The sequence below is a fragment of the Tenrec ecaudatus genome, chromosome 14, assembly GCF_050624435.1.
Source record: "Tenrec ecaudatus isolate mTenEca1 chromosome 14, mTenEca1.hap1, whole genome shotgun sequence".
Classification (NCBI taxonomy): Eukaryota; Metazoa; Chordata; class Mammalia; order Afrosoricida; family Tenrecidae; genus Tenrec; species Tenrec ecaudatus.
The window spans coordinates 73,023,888-73,039,137 of NC_134543.1; the positions used below are offsets into that span (position 1 = coordinate 73,023,888).

General features: G+C 41.7%; 1 protein-coding gene across 1 annotated transcript in view; it reads right to left on the reverse strand.

The window, feature by feature from the left end:
* AKAP6 (A-kinase anchoring protein 6) overlaps nt 1-15,250 on the reverse strand; it is an 83,666-nt gene that overhangs the window by 47,125 nt on the left and 21,291 nt on the right. The window contains exon 2 of the mRNA XM_075532213.1: nt 3,654-3,869. Coding sequence (XP_075388328.1) covers nt 3,654-3,869 — 216 coding nt within the window. The remainder of the gene's footprint in view (nt 1-3,653; nt 3,870-15,250) is intronic.

Genomic DNA, 15,250 nt, shown 5'->3' on the forward strand with positions numbered 1-15,250 from the left:
GGGCATCTCACTTTAACGGAGCTATGTCCACCATAATCAATCTTACAATCCTCTCTGGGTGACGGCAAAGCCATTCACATCGCTTGGCTCTGACTGTGTCAGAGGGGATGTGCTGAAGACGTAACCCATGTGTGAAAGAAGATGGAGGACAGTGCTTACAGGAACACGTGAGTTAGTTATGAGCGATCGTGAACAAAGCTAACTGTGAGCATCAAAACTTGGACATATAATCAGAGTTTGGCCAGTCTTGTCATTCTGAGCCAACTCAGAAGCAAGAAAGAGGCTCTCATACCCTCAAGAAAGCAAAGCAGGAGCGGAGTCCATCCGCTGAGCGCCACGATCCTGGGAGGCTGAGCCTTCCCTGTCCATGAGACAGAGCTGTCACAACGGGGAAGCTTCAGCAGCAGCAGCAGCAGCAACACAACAGGGTGACACAGGACAGGGGCCCTCAGCTCACGGAGGGAAGGAAGCTGAGTGCCTTCCAGCAGGAGGCTTGCTTGCACAGTAAGATTTCTCCAGGGGCTTCGCTGAGTTGGGGCTGGGGCTGAGAACCTCTGGGCTGACGTTTATGGCGGACAGAGGCACGGGCAGCACTGAATGAGCTGTGCACCATTGCCCGAGGAGCAGAGAGAGGTGTGTTGGGGGCACGAGAGCAAACGGCGGTGCTGACTAAAGACATGTGTCCTGAACATTTTCTCCTCCTGAACTGTAGGCGGTTAACCGCCCTCATCATAAGCATTTTCTGAGATCATTGCAGGGAATCTTCAAACGAAGCAGAGTTCCCTGGGAAGGATAGCTGGTTAAAGGAGGCTGGAGGATGGAGACAGTCCTGAGCTGATGTTGAGTTCAATTCTCCTTTCTCTTTGTGAAGTCAGATGATATCTACATGTGGCTTTTCCCCCCAAACAACCAAGATTATAGTTCTTTTAGATTTATCTTGTCTTTTGAATTATTCTTATAGAGGAGAATAATATTCAACCGCGAATCTCCAATCGCGATGACCACAGAGCCTCACTTGCTCTCGCATTTAGAAACCGTGTGGAGAACCTGCAAAGTCCCAGCTATTATAGAGTTTGGGAACGCAATGGTGAGCAGAGCCCAGCTGCACAACTGCCCTCCCCACCCCCCCAGGAGCTCCGGGCGAGCGGAAAAGACAAACAGCCATCACATCTTCACACAGGAGTCAGCTGAGCAAGGAGGAACACGGGGTGGATGATTGGGTGATGCTCTGCGAAGCCGATGGCCAAAATGACCACTGAAGAAAACCGAAACAGAAATAGAATCACAGCCTTTGATTCTAAACGTGAAAGTCTAGCCCTCGTGGTCGGAAAGACTTAATCCAACATCGCGCTAGAATTTCCTTCAGAAATGACTTTTGAAAATAAGAAGAGCATGCCAGAGGGTACTTCAAATGTTGGCTCAGAATTGGGAAACAACGTCCTTGTTCCTTGTTGAACAAAAGGAAAGGTTAAAGGGCATCTTTTTGGTGGTCTTACGAACGTAAAATAGTCTTACAGAAACACACGCGATATCAGAATTAATATATAGTAACTCCAATCACACATCCTCCACACACACACACGTAATCTACATGATAGCAGTGGGGTTTTTTTTTTTTTTAATTTTTGGATTTACTCAAAACCAACTGTTAAAATGAAACAAAGTTTATGAAATGAGAGCATGCAAATTTAATCAAACACATACTTTGTGTGCTATGTATTGGCCTGGCCGGAAGGGTCTAATGGAGAATAGAACTAACCCCCTGCACATGAGCAGGGGTGAGATTTGGGTGGGAACTCACCAGCTCCCAGAGGGGCTTCCAGTGTTCTGCAAGGCTGCCTCTCACGTTGGAAAACAGCAGTCTGTCCATCCAAGCAAGTTGGACTCTACCCAACGAGCCAGCATCAGAAGCAGAGAAACATCTCCAACTGCTGTCTCCTGTGCTCGTTGAATTGTTCATACTATTGCTTTCTATAATCTTTCCTTCTCTTCCTGGATGTGATTTTCAACCATGAATGGCCCAGTCGACGTTATTCGCTACATTAATTATTACAAACAACCTACACACTCAGCAGCCAATCCAAAGAAGAATGAGACTTGTCCCTAACTGCCAATTATAGCTGCCTTGCTTCTGTACTATGAATAAGAAGCATTGGGGGTTTCTCAGAGATAAAGCTGCTTCTACTGCAGAAGAAAGATAGTCTGAAGAGATCCAGTCTAGGACCCTGATTAGCTGACTTCAAACACATCCCATGAGAACCTAGTTCTGTCTCCTTCTAAGCAGCGTCAATGCTTCCCAAATGGCTGAACTTCTCCAGCTATGGTTGGCTTTTGGGTAAGTCTTGTTATGGCCACTACCACATTGAAAGGTTTCACCCTGCAGAGACCCTCCCAAACACTCGGGGAGGGGCGGTGGGGAGAGAAAGAGAGAGAACCATTCCAATTAAAGAGATTCACCACAGCTCATTTTAAGAAGAGACATCCAATTATATAGACTCTGATTGCTGGTAATAATTTGGAAGTCTTAAGAAATTTAACAACTTCAGCTCAAAACAATTAAACAGAACTGATGAGGATAAAATCAGCCCCTGACCTCAATATAGTTACAGATTAAAAAGAAAAAAAAAAGCAAGAAAGCATATAGACAGTATTGTCCCTCTGTCGCCAGTTCCCAATGCCAAACCCACCAGACAGCAAAAACCAGGGTTTGATTAAAATGAGGATTCATAAGAGGCGCCTGGTTTTCTAGTGACCAGATTTTAAAATTGGTTTTTCAATATTGAAAACAAAGAACTATATAAATATTTATTTGAAATAAAACAAGGCAAACTTCTAAGATATATATACATACATATATACACACATATATTATATAATAAATACATGTACTAAACATTTCATTTATGCAAGTAAAACATGAAAGTTGGACTTTTGATGAATGTATACTGAGTTCAAGGTTAATTTGGGGAACGCGGCCTTATCAATAAATTCTTTCCATTAAGAAGGGGAAGGTATTCATGGGACAAGTGTGCATTCTATTCTGTAACAAGATACTTTTCTAGACACATGTATCTCCTTCATCTAGCAACAGTTAGAACTTAAAATCTATTTGAGAAATCCCTGAAAAGGATCATCCTCCACCCCCTCCCCACCCCCATATTGCCTCATAACTCTAGGCGGAAGGTCGCTCGTGTCGAGTAATGCAATACTGCCCCAAAGAACTCCCAACAAGAACTGGCTGCAACTGGATGGTGATAAGTCTTATCATGTAATAGAAAAGTAATCAGTATGCTTGACTTGATTGCTTTGTCTGCAGCACATACACATAGCTCCATATGCTCTGAGAGTATTAAGTCACCTTCTAGCAAAATATTCATGGGCAATTGTATGATTAATGAATATAGTTGGGGAAGGCACGATCAAAAGAATTAATGATATCCTTTGGTAAGGTTGAGCAAGATCTCCATGTATTGTACAAAGACAATGGGAGACACTAAAATATATTAGTAAGGCAAACTGGTGTCTGTGTTATAACCAAATGTCACCTAAGAGTTACCCCTTTCGGTCAGTGAACCCAAGCCCTGCAAAATACACATTATTTTTTTCTTTCTGGGAAAAATGAAAGTCATAAGACTTAAAAAAAAATCACTCACCGACTCCTTTCCCAACTTCTTCTGTAGCTGAGTCTGCCACTGGACGGCCTGCATTACAATGGCTTCCCACCTCCTTTCAAGATTGACAATGATGAGCTGCATGGGCTGGTGGTCTGCGCTCACATTGCAGGTCTCGCGGTCATCGAGAAGATGCTGGCACAAGCGCAGAATGGAGGCCACTCCTCGGCGTCGCTGCTTGATTTCACAGCAGAGGGTCTGCAAGAGAGAGCAGGGCAGATGCGTGTGTCCAGGGCACAGTCCCTAAGAGAAGGACTAGCTTCCAGCATCATTAGAAACTGAAGGAGGCACTGGACCAGGAAAGAGACAAGTAAAAAAGGCACTGGGGGGTCTCATCTAGTTCAGAGAAAGCCCCTTATACACATCGATACCCAACTAATGCCAAAGAACCTACTTGCATCCCATTCCTCCATCCTTTTCCAATGGTCTCTCCCCTGGATTGTAGGGCCCTTCCTTGACAATATGGTAATAGTATCTAATCAAACGAACTCAGTCATTCGGGGCATATGAATACTAAGCAAATAGACCCTGATTCAAGGCCACAGGAAAACACAAATATCAAGAAAATCTCCCCAAAAGAAATGGAGTTTTGTTTTTTTTTCTCCAAATTATGTCTATATTCTGGATCCCTGGTGGTGTAGTGGTTACAAGTTGGGCTGCAATCCACAGAGCCGGCAGTTCAAAACCACCAGCAGCTCCATGGAAGAAAGATTGGGCTTTCAATTCCTGTAGACAGTTACAGCCTCAGAAACTCACAGGGGCAGCTGTGAGTCAGTAAAGGCTCAATAGCAGTTGTTTGGGGGTTTTTGGACCCAAAAAGTTTAATTTTCTACTGGCAGGGACTAAGTTGCCTAAGATTGCAAGGAATTGTGTAAGCGGGGTAATGCAGTCCTGGTGGGGGTGGGAGTGGGGGAGAGGAGGCGGATTGAGATGAACAATATTTCTCTCCAAAGCTTGATTCACAAAGCAATAATGTTCTGAAAACAGAAATTAAGATTCTGGATTATCCCTGCACGATTTGTTGGTTGCTGTGTGGCTTTTAATAGGCATTCACCCTATTTAAGACAGATATTCATGCATCAAAAGAGCATTTTGCCCCCAGAAGCATATGTATTGCTGCAGTGGCCCTAAGCGGAATGGTTTGAGCAAAATAGTGGGTACACATGTCTAAAAATATTATATCCTTTCTTTGCCTACGGATATTGTGTAAGTGATATTCTAATTCAAAGCCTTCAGCAGGAATGATGATTATATCCACAAACATCACTGAATTACTAATCTCTTTCTACAGCCACAATTGGACTGTTCTAACAGTTAACAGATTGCTTATTAATCAACAAGGGTAAACAAGACAATGCAATTTCATTTAGTGTGAGAGTCTTAATGCCTGAAAGTATTTGTGCTTAAAATGTTAATCCAGATAAGGCTTCATTAGAAGAAGTCTTAAAATGGTTAAGTGTGGTTCACTGGAATGTGTGAGGAGTGGGGGTGGTAGACCAGCAGGTGGACATTTCCGTCAGATGATCTATTCATTGATGTAATGCACGCAACAGCCATTTAAATGACCCGAACTCCATAATAGCGGGAATTCTATTATTTCTGTAATGAGAGAACCCTGTACCTTTAATATTTCTGAATTTTAAATAAGGTGAATGACAAATTCCCAAACCTCTATTTATGGCAAAATATGACTAGGAATTTTATTATTCAATTTATACTGGTGCAGCATTTTCAGTTATGCTTCCTGAACTTATGCTTATTTCTTTTCTGAGGGACCCTTACTGCTTGTCCCATGCAACTCCTGATACAAACAGGGGGTGTGACAAATTTCTATACAGATGCAGGCCATTAGGTCCATATTGAATAAGGAGAGATCAAAGATAACACCTGTTTCTTTAACAAATTTTCTAGCTCCTCCTCCAATTGTTATCTTAGCCCTACACACACACACACACACACACACACACACACACACACACACACACACACCTTCGAGTTTCTCTCTGGGCCAGGTCCAGATACCATGGCCACTGAATCACTGCCATTGAGTTCATTGGTCCAATATGAAACACTTCAAGATACTTTTAGCCAAATGAATTGGTTTAAAGGAGCCCGGTAAGCATGAACAGTGCTTTGTTACTAATTTGTTAAAAGTGAAGGGGTAGGAAAATTAAGCATAACTATGTAATAGCAAATTGTTATTATAATAATCCCTTTGCTTACTTTTTAAAGTCGTTTTAAACAGTGAAGAAATAAGACAATCTTGTCCCTGCTGCCTTGACCTCCTTAAACAGGTACTATGCATTCCAGATGTGAGACACTTTCAGGCACGTGGCTTCACAGAGAAGGTTTACATCATTAGGAGCTCTCGACCAGGAGTCAGGAACGACTTGACGGCAGTGGCTCTGGCTGGTCTGGGTCCGCGTGCTACACATGGGCCTGTCACCTCACAATGCGTACTGGAGGCCTAGCTAAAGGAGCATGTGATCTGGCTAGAGAGGCAAGACAGTGGCTCGGCCAAGTTAGAGAAGCCAGTGCAAGGCAACGATGTGGGGTACGATCTAACCCATCGGCGACGTGATGCAGAGTGCCGGGCATTACTTTAGATCAGGGAGCCAACAGAAAAATCTGAGGAAGTGGCATCGAATTAAAAATAAACAAATGACAGTGACCTAACATTACAGCAATTTAGAAAAGATAATCTACATAGTCTAGTTTATGCTGTAAAAGGTCTGTATTATGATTAATTATAGTGTGTTAATTATTAATATTCTGTCTCTATAAATAAAACAAATGAAAATAAAAACTCTTGGTGCAATTAAGTGCGGGAAGAGGCGTCTTTTCAACCTATCATGATGGGATAGTTGGATTTCCATGTGTGAAAAATGAAACTGGAAGTCCATTCCTTCCTTCTGTATCAAACGTTAACTCCATTAGTGGACCCCAGACTTACATGAAAGCGCTAAGACGATACAGGCATCTGAGAAGAAAGCAAGTCTTTGTGACATCAGTTTAGGCAAGGCCTTCACCAATATTATATTCAAAGCACTACTGAATTTTGAAACTTATCAAAATGTAAAACTTTTGTGCTCCAAAACCCCAAATCAAACCCAAACCCAACCCATTGTCGTCAAATCAACTCCAACTCCTTGTTCCCTAAGGCTTTGTACATCTGGAGAAACGAGGCCTCCTCCTGTCCCACGGGGATGGCTGCTGGGTGTGCAATGCTGACCGTGTAGCTAGCAGCTCAGCGATCACCTGAGAGCACCCCCAGGTCTCCGTGAGGACGTCATTAGTAACGTGACACACATCACGCACAAAATTGGAGGAAATAGTTGCAAGTGCCCTCGTTTATTGCAGTTGTCAGTTGGCAAGTCCAATCTGATTCCTGAAGCCCCCAGGTGCACGCAGAACAGAACTGCTTGCTCAGGTTTCCAAGGATGTGAACCTTCGGAAAGAGATCCTCAGAGCTGTCTCCTGGGTACGTCTGAACCACCTGCTTCTCAGCTAGCATAGGACGACTTGACTGTTGGCGCCACTCTCGGGGAACTTACATCTGTAACATCTAAGCAAATAACGCTTACAGCTCAATCGAACAGAGATGACTCAGTTCAAAATGAGCAAAGGATGAAAAGATGTGCGTTTCCCCTAAGACGATATCTAAATGGTCATAAACAGAGGGAAATGTGCTCCACAGCACCAGTCATGGGGGCAGTCTATCAAAATTCCACGGGCAGACCCCTTCCTGCTCACTCACTAGGATGACCATCATACAACTGAGGGGCACGGGCCATGGTTGCTGTGACGAAGAGACACTGGAACCTTCAAGGTGTGTGGACAGCATTGCCAGACACTGTGACAAGCAGTGTGACCGCCCTGACAGGCTTAAAGATTACCACGCGAGCTGGCCATGGTGCTCCCAGGTACACACCCCAGAGAAATGAGAACATAGGACCGCACGAAAATCTGTGTGTACATTGTCCAGAGCTGAACTATTCATAACAGCCCCCAAATGGAAACAGTCTCAATGTTTATCAGCTGGTGAATTAATGAAATAAATGTGGTACACCTATGCAATGGAAAAGTATTAGACATAAGAAGCAATGGAATGTGGACCCATGCTATAACATGGGCGACTCTTGAAAATAGGGCACTAAATAAAAAGCAGAAGACCGCATATTGTGTCATTCCATTTTTATGAAGTATCCAAACCAGACAAGCCCACAGAAGCAGAAAGTAGGTGAGTTGCTAAGGATGGAATGATGGGGAAGGATGAAGAATAATGGGCAGGAACTTTTTAGGTGGTGGTAAAATGTTCTTCAGTTAGATTTCAGTGATGGTTACACAACTCTGGGACTACCCTAAGAACCACAGAATTGCACACTTTAAAAACAGTGAATTTTATGGTATGTGGATTCTCTCTCAACGATCTGTTATGTTCACAATTCTATGCAAGAGCATGCATTGCTAAACCTAACTCATGGTCTGATCAGAGCGCTCACCTGGTGCTAGAGTGCCGTGACGCCAGACTCTGCGGGATGACCAATAACATCTTGTTACCATGGTCCTGCAACCGGGGGTCAGTACCCTTACAAACACAAACCAGGGCTTTTTCAAAACCAGCTTAATGCCTACAACATTTCCTGGGATCCAGTCATAACTGCAAACCTATAAATCTCAGTCACTAGACGAGACATCCTGCGATGGTAGAACAAGCCCTGTGCAATTTGTCCCAGAGCTGTCCGCCTTCTAGAATAGCACAGTGCACGCACAGAACTGTATGCACAACAGAGTGCATCTCTGCAAGAGGAGAAGAATCACATGTAGGAAATGAAGGATGTTAATTAAATCCAATGAGTGCAGTAATGAGTTTCATATACAATCATACACAACTTGTTAAACTACAATCTCTTCCGTTGCTGGTGTAAGTGCAACAGTAAGAGGCCTGGTATATTGTCAGACTTCGTGCACTTCATGAAAGGCCACTGTGAGTCAGCTATATGCGTCTAAACTAATACAAAATAAAGTATATATTTTCTTTAGATATTTTATCAATATCACTTGATTACAAAATAATAACTAGCAATCGTGGAGTGTGGTCGCTAACACGCTTTCATATGATTAGTTTCTTAGTCATTGATTAAACGTCTATACTTAATATATTCGGTGTGTCATGTTATTTTAGGTATTTTGTAGATTGACTTGAATACTGAAACCAACACCATAGGTGTATATTATTCTCATCTACCTACCAGGAAGACACAGAGGCTAGTAACTAGCCAAAGGGCACATCAGCAAAGGCAGGATTTGAACCCAAGCAGTCTGAATCTAGAGCTAACAGAAAAAGCCTGTGCCTGTAGCATACTGACTTGTATGAAATCCAAAGAAGCTTGTAAAACAAATTAGCCGACCTTTGCCCCCGACTTAGAGGCAGCCAAGGCCACAGCCCCAAACATTTTAACAACTGAGCCAGTGACTTCTTTCGTCCGCTCCTCGGGGGCCCAATCTTCTAACAATTTCTAGAGCACTGGATGTATCACAAATGAGCAGCCTTGGCAATACTTAAGACCAGCCAGGTTAAAATACCAGGGTTTGAAAAAAATACCACAAAACGAATTCACTCATGCATCAAATATTTATGGAAGCCCTATATGCCAAGCATTAGTCTAAGGGAGTAATATATGTCAGTGATATAAGAGCGATAATAATTCCTGCTCCCATGGCCCTCACTCACACTCTAGTGAATAGTTGGAGATTTTAATTTTCCTGAGAAATATGTACATTACATTAGTAATAAACAAGAGGCTGGGAAAGGGCAGAGACGGTTATTGGATGAATGATTGCCAGAACGTGCAGCAAGGGCCAGCAGCTCTGATACCTCATTCGGGAGTCAATCGTGTGCTTAACCATAACTAGGAGAGAAATGTTGCAAATAAGAATTTCTAGCCTAGAAGTGTAAAGAAATGACTGTTCAAAGGATCAGAAAATACTACCTCAAGTGAGGTAAGAATGATGACCTGCATATTTAAAGAGAACATGATCTGGTGAGAGCTGAGTATTGTAACTACTCCAAACTTAAAAGACAACGTCAGCCATGATGGGAACTCAGCTCAGTTGCAAACACCGAGACTTAATCTATATTGAAGCTAAATATTCTATAAGCACGCAGTGAAGTGCAAAAAAAAGCAATTGAAAAATGACATGATTAAATGGCACGACATGCAATCATTTGCTCTCAATTACATCAATGTATCTTCTTCATTTCTCGGAGTCAGGCAGAAATATTGTCTTTTAAATGCCTCTATTAAATTGGTCACCAATAATAAAATAGATGAGAGTCCTAATAAGCTCATTTACATAACATACATCATACACCACAAAACTATTCTCTCCAAACAGTTTTGCTCATAGATTTGTCTCTTGGTTGTCACTAGTCTTTGCTACATTTGCAGATCTGAAAGCATAATACCGCCTTCAGGAACATTTATGAAACTTTTCTAGTTAACCCTTGGCAGGATCCTTATTGCTAATTACGGAAAAGGTATTGATATAATATCTCAGCTGTCACATTTTATTATGGTGATGGTAGAAGCAGAGTCTAGGTCTGACATTTTGGAAATATCATCTAATTGTAACTCAGAAACAGAGAATGACAGTTTTAAGTAGATTATAACTTATTTCAAAATAGCAAACTGGTTTACTTAATGTAAGTGGTAGATTTTAAAAACAGCATGAAGCTCCTTGAATTGGCTCGCCAAGCACATCTCTGTGGGTTCCTTGTAGAGGGGAAGATATTTGCTACAATAGTTTTGATGTTATCCACGATCCCATAAGTTCACATTTGAGATTAAAATCATTCATCATTTAAAACCACCATATTTAAAATTTTTTCCATCTTTAAGAAAAAATTATTTATATTCATCTTGTCAGAAGATAACTTTAAAGAGCGTTAAAGGAGACTTAACCTCTCTGGCCTGATTATCATAACCTTGGGGCCCAGAAAAAGATCTTACTTTTTCTTGCAATCTAATATTCTTACCAACCAAGAAGAATCATTGGGGGAAGAGAGGCAGGATTATTAGTTAATACTGTAACTTTGGATGAACAGTGTCATCTATGGAAAGGCTCCTTTAAAAGGACTCACATTTAAATTTTGATAATGTCTAATTCATAAGTTGGAGGACCCCTGATGGTGTACTGGTTAATGCATTGGGCTGTTAACTGTAAAGTCAGAAGTTCAAAACCACCAGCCACTCTGAAGGAGAAAGACAGGGCTTTCTATTCCTATTCAAGAGTTACAGTCTCGGAAACTCACGGGGGCAGTTCTACCCTATCCCCTAGGGTCACTATGAGTCAGCATTGACTTGATGGCAGTGAGTTAGGTTTTGGTTTAATTCATATGTTGAAAAACACATGAATTTTATCTGTAAAAAGGCATTGCTATTCCTCTTCACTGTTTCAGACTAGACTAAGATATACTCACTACCCTAAAGCTCCTCGCCGTGTTATACCACAAAGCTGCTGTTCTCCTGTGTGGTGCTCTTTCATTTCTTTGTGACTTCCTCTATATTAGGTTAAGTACTTTTAAATATGGTTGTTTCTAAGAATTGAGCTCAGTGGCTGTGTGTTTAGTTCTTATTCACATGTAATTAGTAATATGCCACATACTTCCTTTTCTAAATTAAAAACACTATTAAAATTCCAGACATACAAAACAATATGAAGATTAAGTTACTCTAAAGAAAACTGTAATAGCTTACAGATTGCTTGCATCATTACTAAAATGCTGGTATCTATTACAGAGTCTCCCTGGAATAAAGAGCGTACTTTTGGCAATAATCTCTTAAAAACATGTCCATTATTGTTAAGATGCTAAACTAGTCTGCAATTATAGAAAGGTAACTTTTAAGCAATAAGGAGTCGAGGATGCTGGAAGTAAATGCAACTTAGCCATTATACTACAAAACACCATTTCTTAAAACCTCACAATCAGTCTTTTCATAAGGAGATAGAGCATTAATTGTCGTCTGTTTTTACATTATTATATTTTGAGATCTATTTACAACACCCACTTTGCTTTTTATCTCTTATTTATTCCTGGGAGTTGTTTCAAAGTTATTCTGGGGAGACAGTACCAATAAAGGCAGTTTTCTTCTCTGGATTTACCTGTTGAGCCTAGCTCTGTGAACTCATCTTTGCTTCTTCACAGATGTTGTGTATTCACTGGTCAGGCCAATTCTTGAGGAGAAGGAAGTAAATAATTCAGCAAGACAATGCCTAGCATGATACACCCATTCAGGTAATGCTCTGAAAAGAAGAATCATTTTAAAGATCATGCCTGGAGTGTGGCAGAGCATTAGTTAGGTGGACAAGAGAACGCATGAACCAGGACAATTCAAGAAGAGTTCTAGGAATGACGCAGAAGACAGAGGCGGCCTGCTTCCTGGGAGAGGGTCAAATGCTGAACTCGAACTCACAACTAACTCACCTCGGCACTGTATTTTTCAGCCGTACCCCCAGCACTCACCAGGAGTTTTGCTGCACTGTGATGGCTGGCGTGATACTCTGATGCCTGAAGCTGTGTCACTGCTATTTTAAGTGACAGCATAGTTCCCCCTGTGGTGGGCAGGTAACCGAGGAGCTTCTAGACTAAGAGAGGAAACACCTGACAATCTACTTCTGAAAGCCTGGGCAGTACAAACCATGCAAACAACTGCAGAGCATAATCTAATCTAAAGCAGTGCCAAAGAATGAGGCCTCCACTGAAAAGCACTCAGAACACGCCTCCAGTAGAATCTACCTTAAGGATGTGGGTGAAGCAAAGCATTTGGGATTCATATGTGCTGGTGTGGAATGACTCAAAGGGTACAGAAACAGCCACAAAACATCACATTTACCATCTGAACATGGAATGTGTGAAGTATGAATCTAGGAAAATTGGAAGTCAACAAAAAAGATCACTATTCCAAGTATGAGTGAGTTGAAATGGGCTGGTAGCAGCCATTAAAAGTCAGACAATCCCACTAAGCATGAAGAGATTGAAGACTATTACCAAAGTATGCAGTCTGGAATTGAACAAACATTCAATCAAGAAGCAATGATAATTATTGGTGATTGAAATGTGAAAGTTACAGATAAGAATTGGTATCTGGAAAGCATGGCCTTGGTGATAGGCAAAATGCTGGAAACTGCCTGATAGAATTTTACAAGACCAACGATTTATTCCTTGCACGAAACTTTTTAACTAATATAAATGACTCCTAGACATCAGTACTTCACCAGATGGAATATCCAGGAATCACATGAACGGCATCTGTGGAAAGAGACAGCGGAGGATATCAATATCCTCAGTCAGAACAAAGCCCGGCGCTGGCGGCATAATAGACCATCAATTGCTTCTATGTAAATTCGAGCTGAAGGAAAGTAAAAACAAGTGCATGGGAACCGCGAGAGGATCCCATCCGAATTCAGATTGAAGCATCAAGCACTGATGACTGAAGACCAGAGGAGAGGCATTGTGGGAGCACACGTAGGACAGCCTACCCTTAGGAAACAAGTGCTCATTGAGAAGACAGGGAGGGGGCAGGAAGACCAAAACGGATACAGAAACTACTCTGAAACTTGCTCTTGAACTTGGAGTCACTAAAGAAAAGTGAAGACACGATGAAGTAAAAAAAAAAAAAGGGAACAAATTATTTGAAAAGGCAGCTTGGGAATACAAAGTAAACTATTTTAATGAAATGTGCACAGACCAACGGGGAAGAATAAGCTGAGCACTTCTCAAGCCGAAAGAACGGAAGGGAAAAAATGAAGCCCTGGGTGTGCCATTGAAGGATGTCATAGGAAAAACATTGACCCGTGGAAGACACGTCAAAAGAAGACGGAAGCAATGCTTCGAGGCACTCTATTTTTAAAAAGCCACCATTTACACATTCCAAACGCAGCATCTGATCAAGGTCTAAGGGCACGGAAGTAATGCGTCCAAGATACTCCAAAGTCGTTAGCAGAAAACAGTGCTCAAAGGAATCAACTGTTGCAGCAATGCATTGGATTCAGGTAAGGGCTATCATTGTTGACATCAGGTTGATGTTAGTGACGCCAGAGACCACCACAAAGACGTTAACTTAGGTTGTGTTGACTATGCAAAGGCATTCAACTCTGCGGATCGTAACAAATTATAAGTATCATTGCAGAGAATGAGAATTCCAGAGCATGTGCTTCCATGCATGGCCTGTCAGTGGTCCAAGAGGTGTTCTAGTTGAACACCTTGAAGACACTGTGGGTTGAGAAACAAGAAAAGCTTGGATCCTCTGACCCCATACCTTCAACCTCTGTGCTGAGCACATAATTGAGCAGCTGGACTTTGTGAAGGAGAACGCTGCATGGATTAGAGAAAGACTCATCAACAGTTTGGAATATGCAGATGATATAATCATGTCTCCTGAATGCAAAGAGGCTTTGAAGCACTATTTATTACACCTGAATACACCTAAATACAAAGAAAACAAAAATCCTCATCACTGTACCAAAATACAATACCATGGTAGTGACTAAGAATTATAATCAAGGAATTACGTAGTAGCTTAGAATTATAGTGCAGGGAAATATCCCTGTTACTCCAGAAGTGAGCCAAGTTATCAAGGACTGCAGGAGGGACCGGTGCACGGAGACAGAGACCATGCTTGGTAAAGCAGAAGATCCTTGAAGGTATGGACTGATTCGGTGGTGGCAACGATGGGCTCAAACACCACCAAGGTCGTGACGATGGTGTCGGATGGGGCCCTGCTTTGTTCTGTTGTGCACAGGGTCGCTGTGACTTTAAACAACTATCAACAGCAGGACCATTACATAGTTGGCCTCCCTCCACACCACTGGTTTTTCAACCTCGGTTTTTCCAGGTTTGTCTACGTCTAACTTATTCAATTATGTATTTCATTGGAAACCATTCGTGAATTGTCACAGAGATCAGAGAGTTAGCTGAAATATAGTAGCTCAGAAATACAGTGTATGGTTAAAGCCCTGTATTCCAGAATCCAACAGATGGGAAATGAATGGATTCAAGAACACTAGAGGCTCTGCGTAGGAATTCTGGGAAAGAGTTGAATAATAGAGAAGAAGAAATCGATTTAATGAGAATAATTTGACATTAAAAAGATCCGTCTGTTTATTCATTTACTCCTCCTTTGCCTAGAACAGGCAGAGTTGCAGAGAGCTTTGTAAACTTCATATTGTTGATTTTATTTTCATAGCATCCAAATGGTACATTTCCCTGTGAGCTCTGCGAGAAGCTGGCTTCTTAGCTCTTTCCTTTGTGTTGATGGTGGAAGCACAGGGCCAGTTGACTGCTTTTCACCAGTTTTCAGTATTTCCAGATGTGCAGTAATTCTAACCACACTGCAGGGTCATTTTGAAGTTTAACTAATATGTAACGACAAAAAAAACTCTTCAACTACTGTATGCAGCAGTAGAGAAATGCTGACTACATATTAGCCAAAAGGTAAATTGCTATAATGACTAATTAGCCCTAAGCAATATTCCAGAATCTTGTGAAAAGCAAATGTAAAAAGAACCTTCAAACA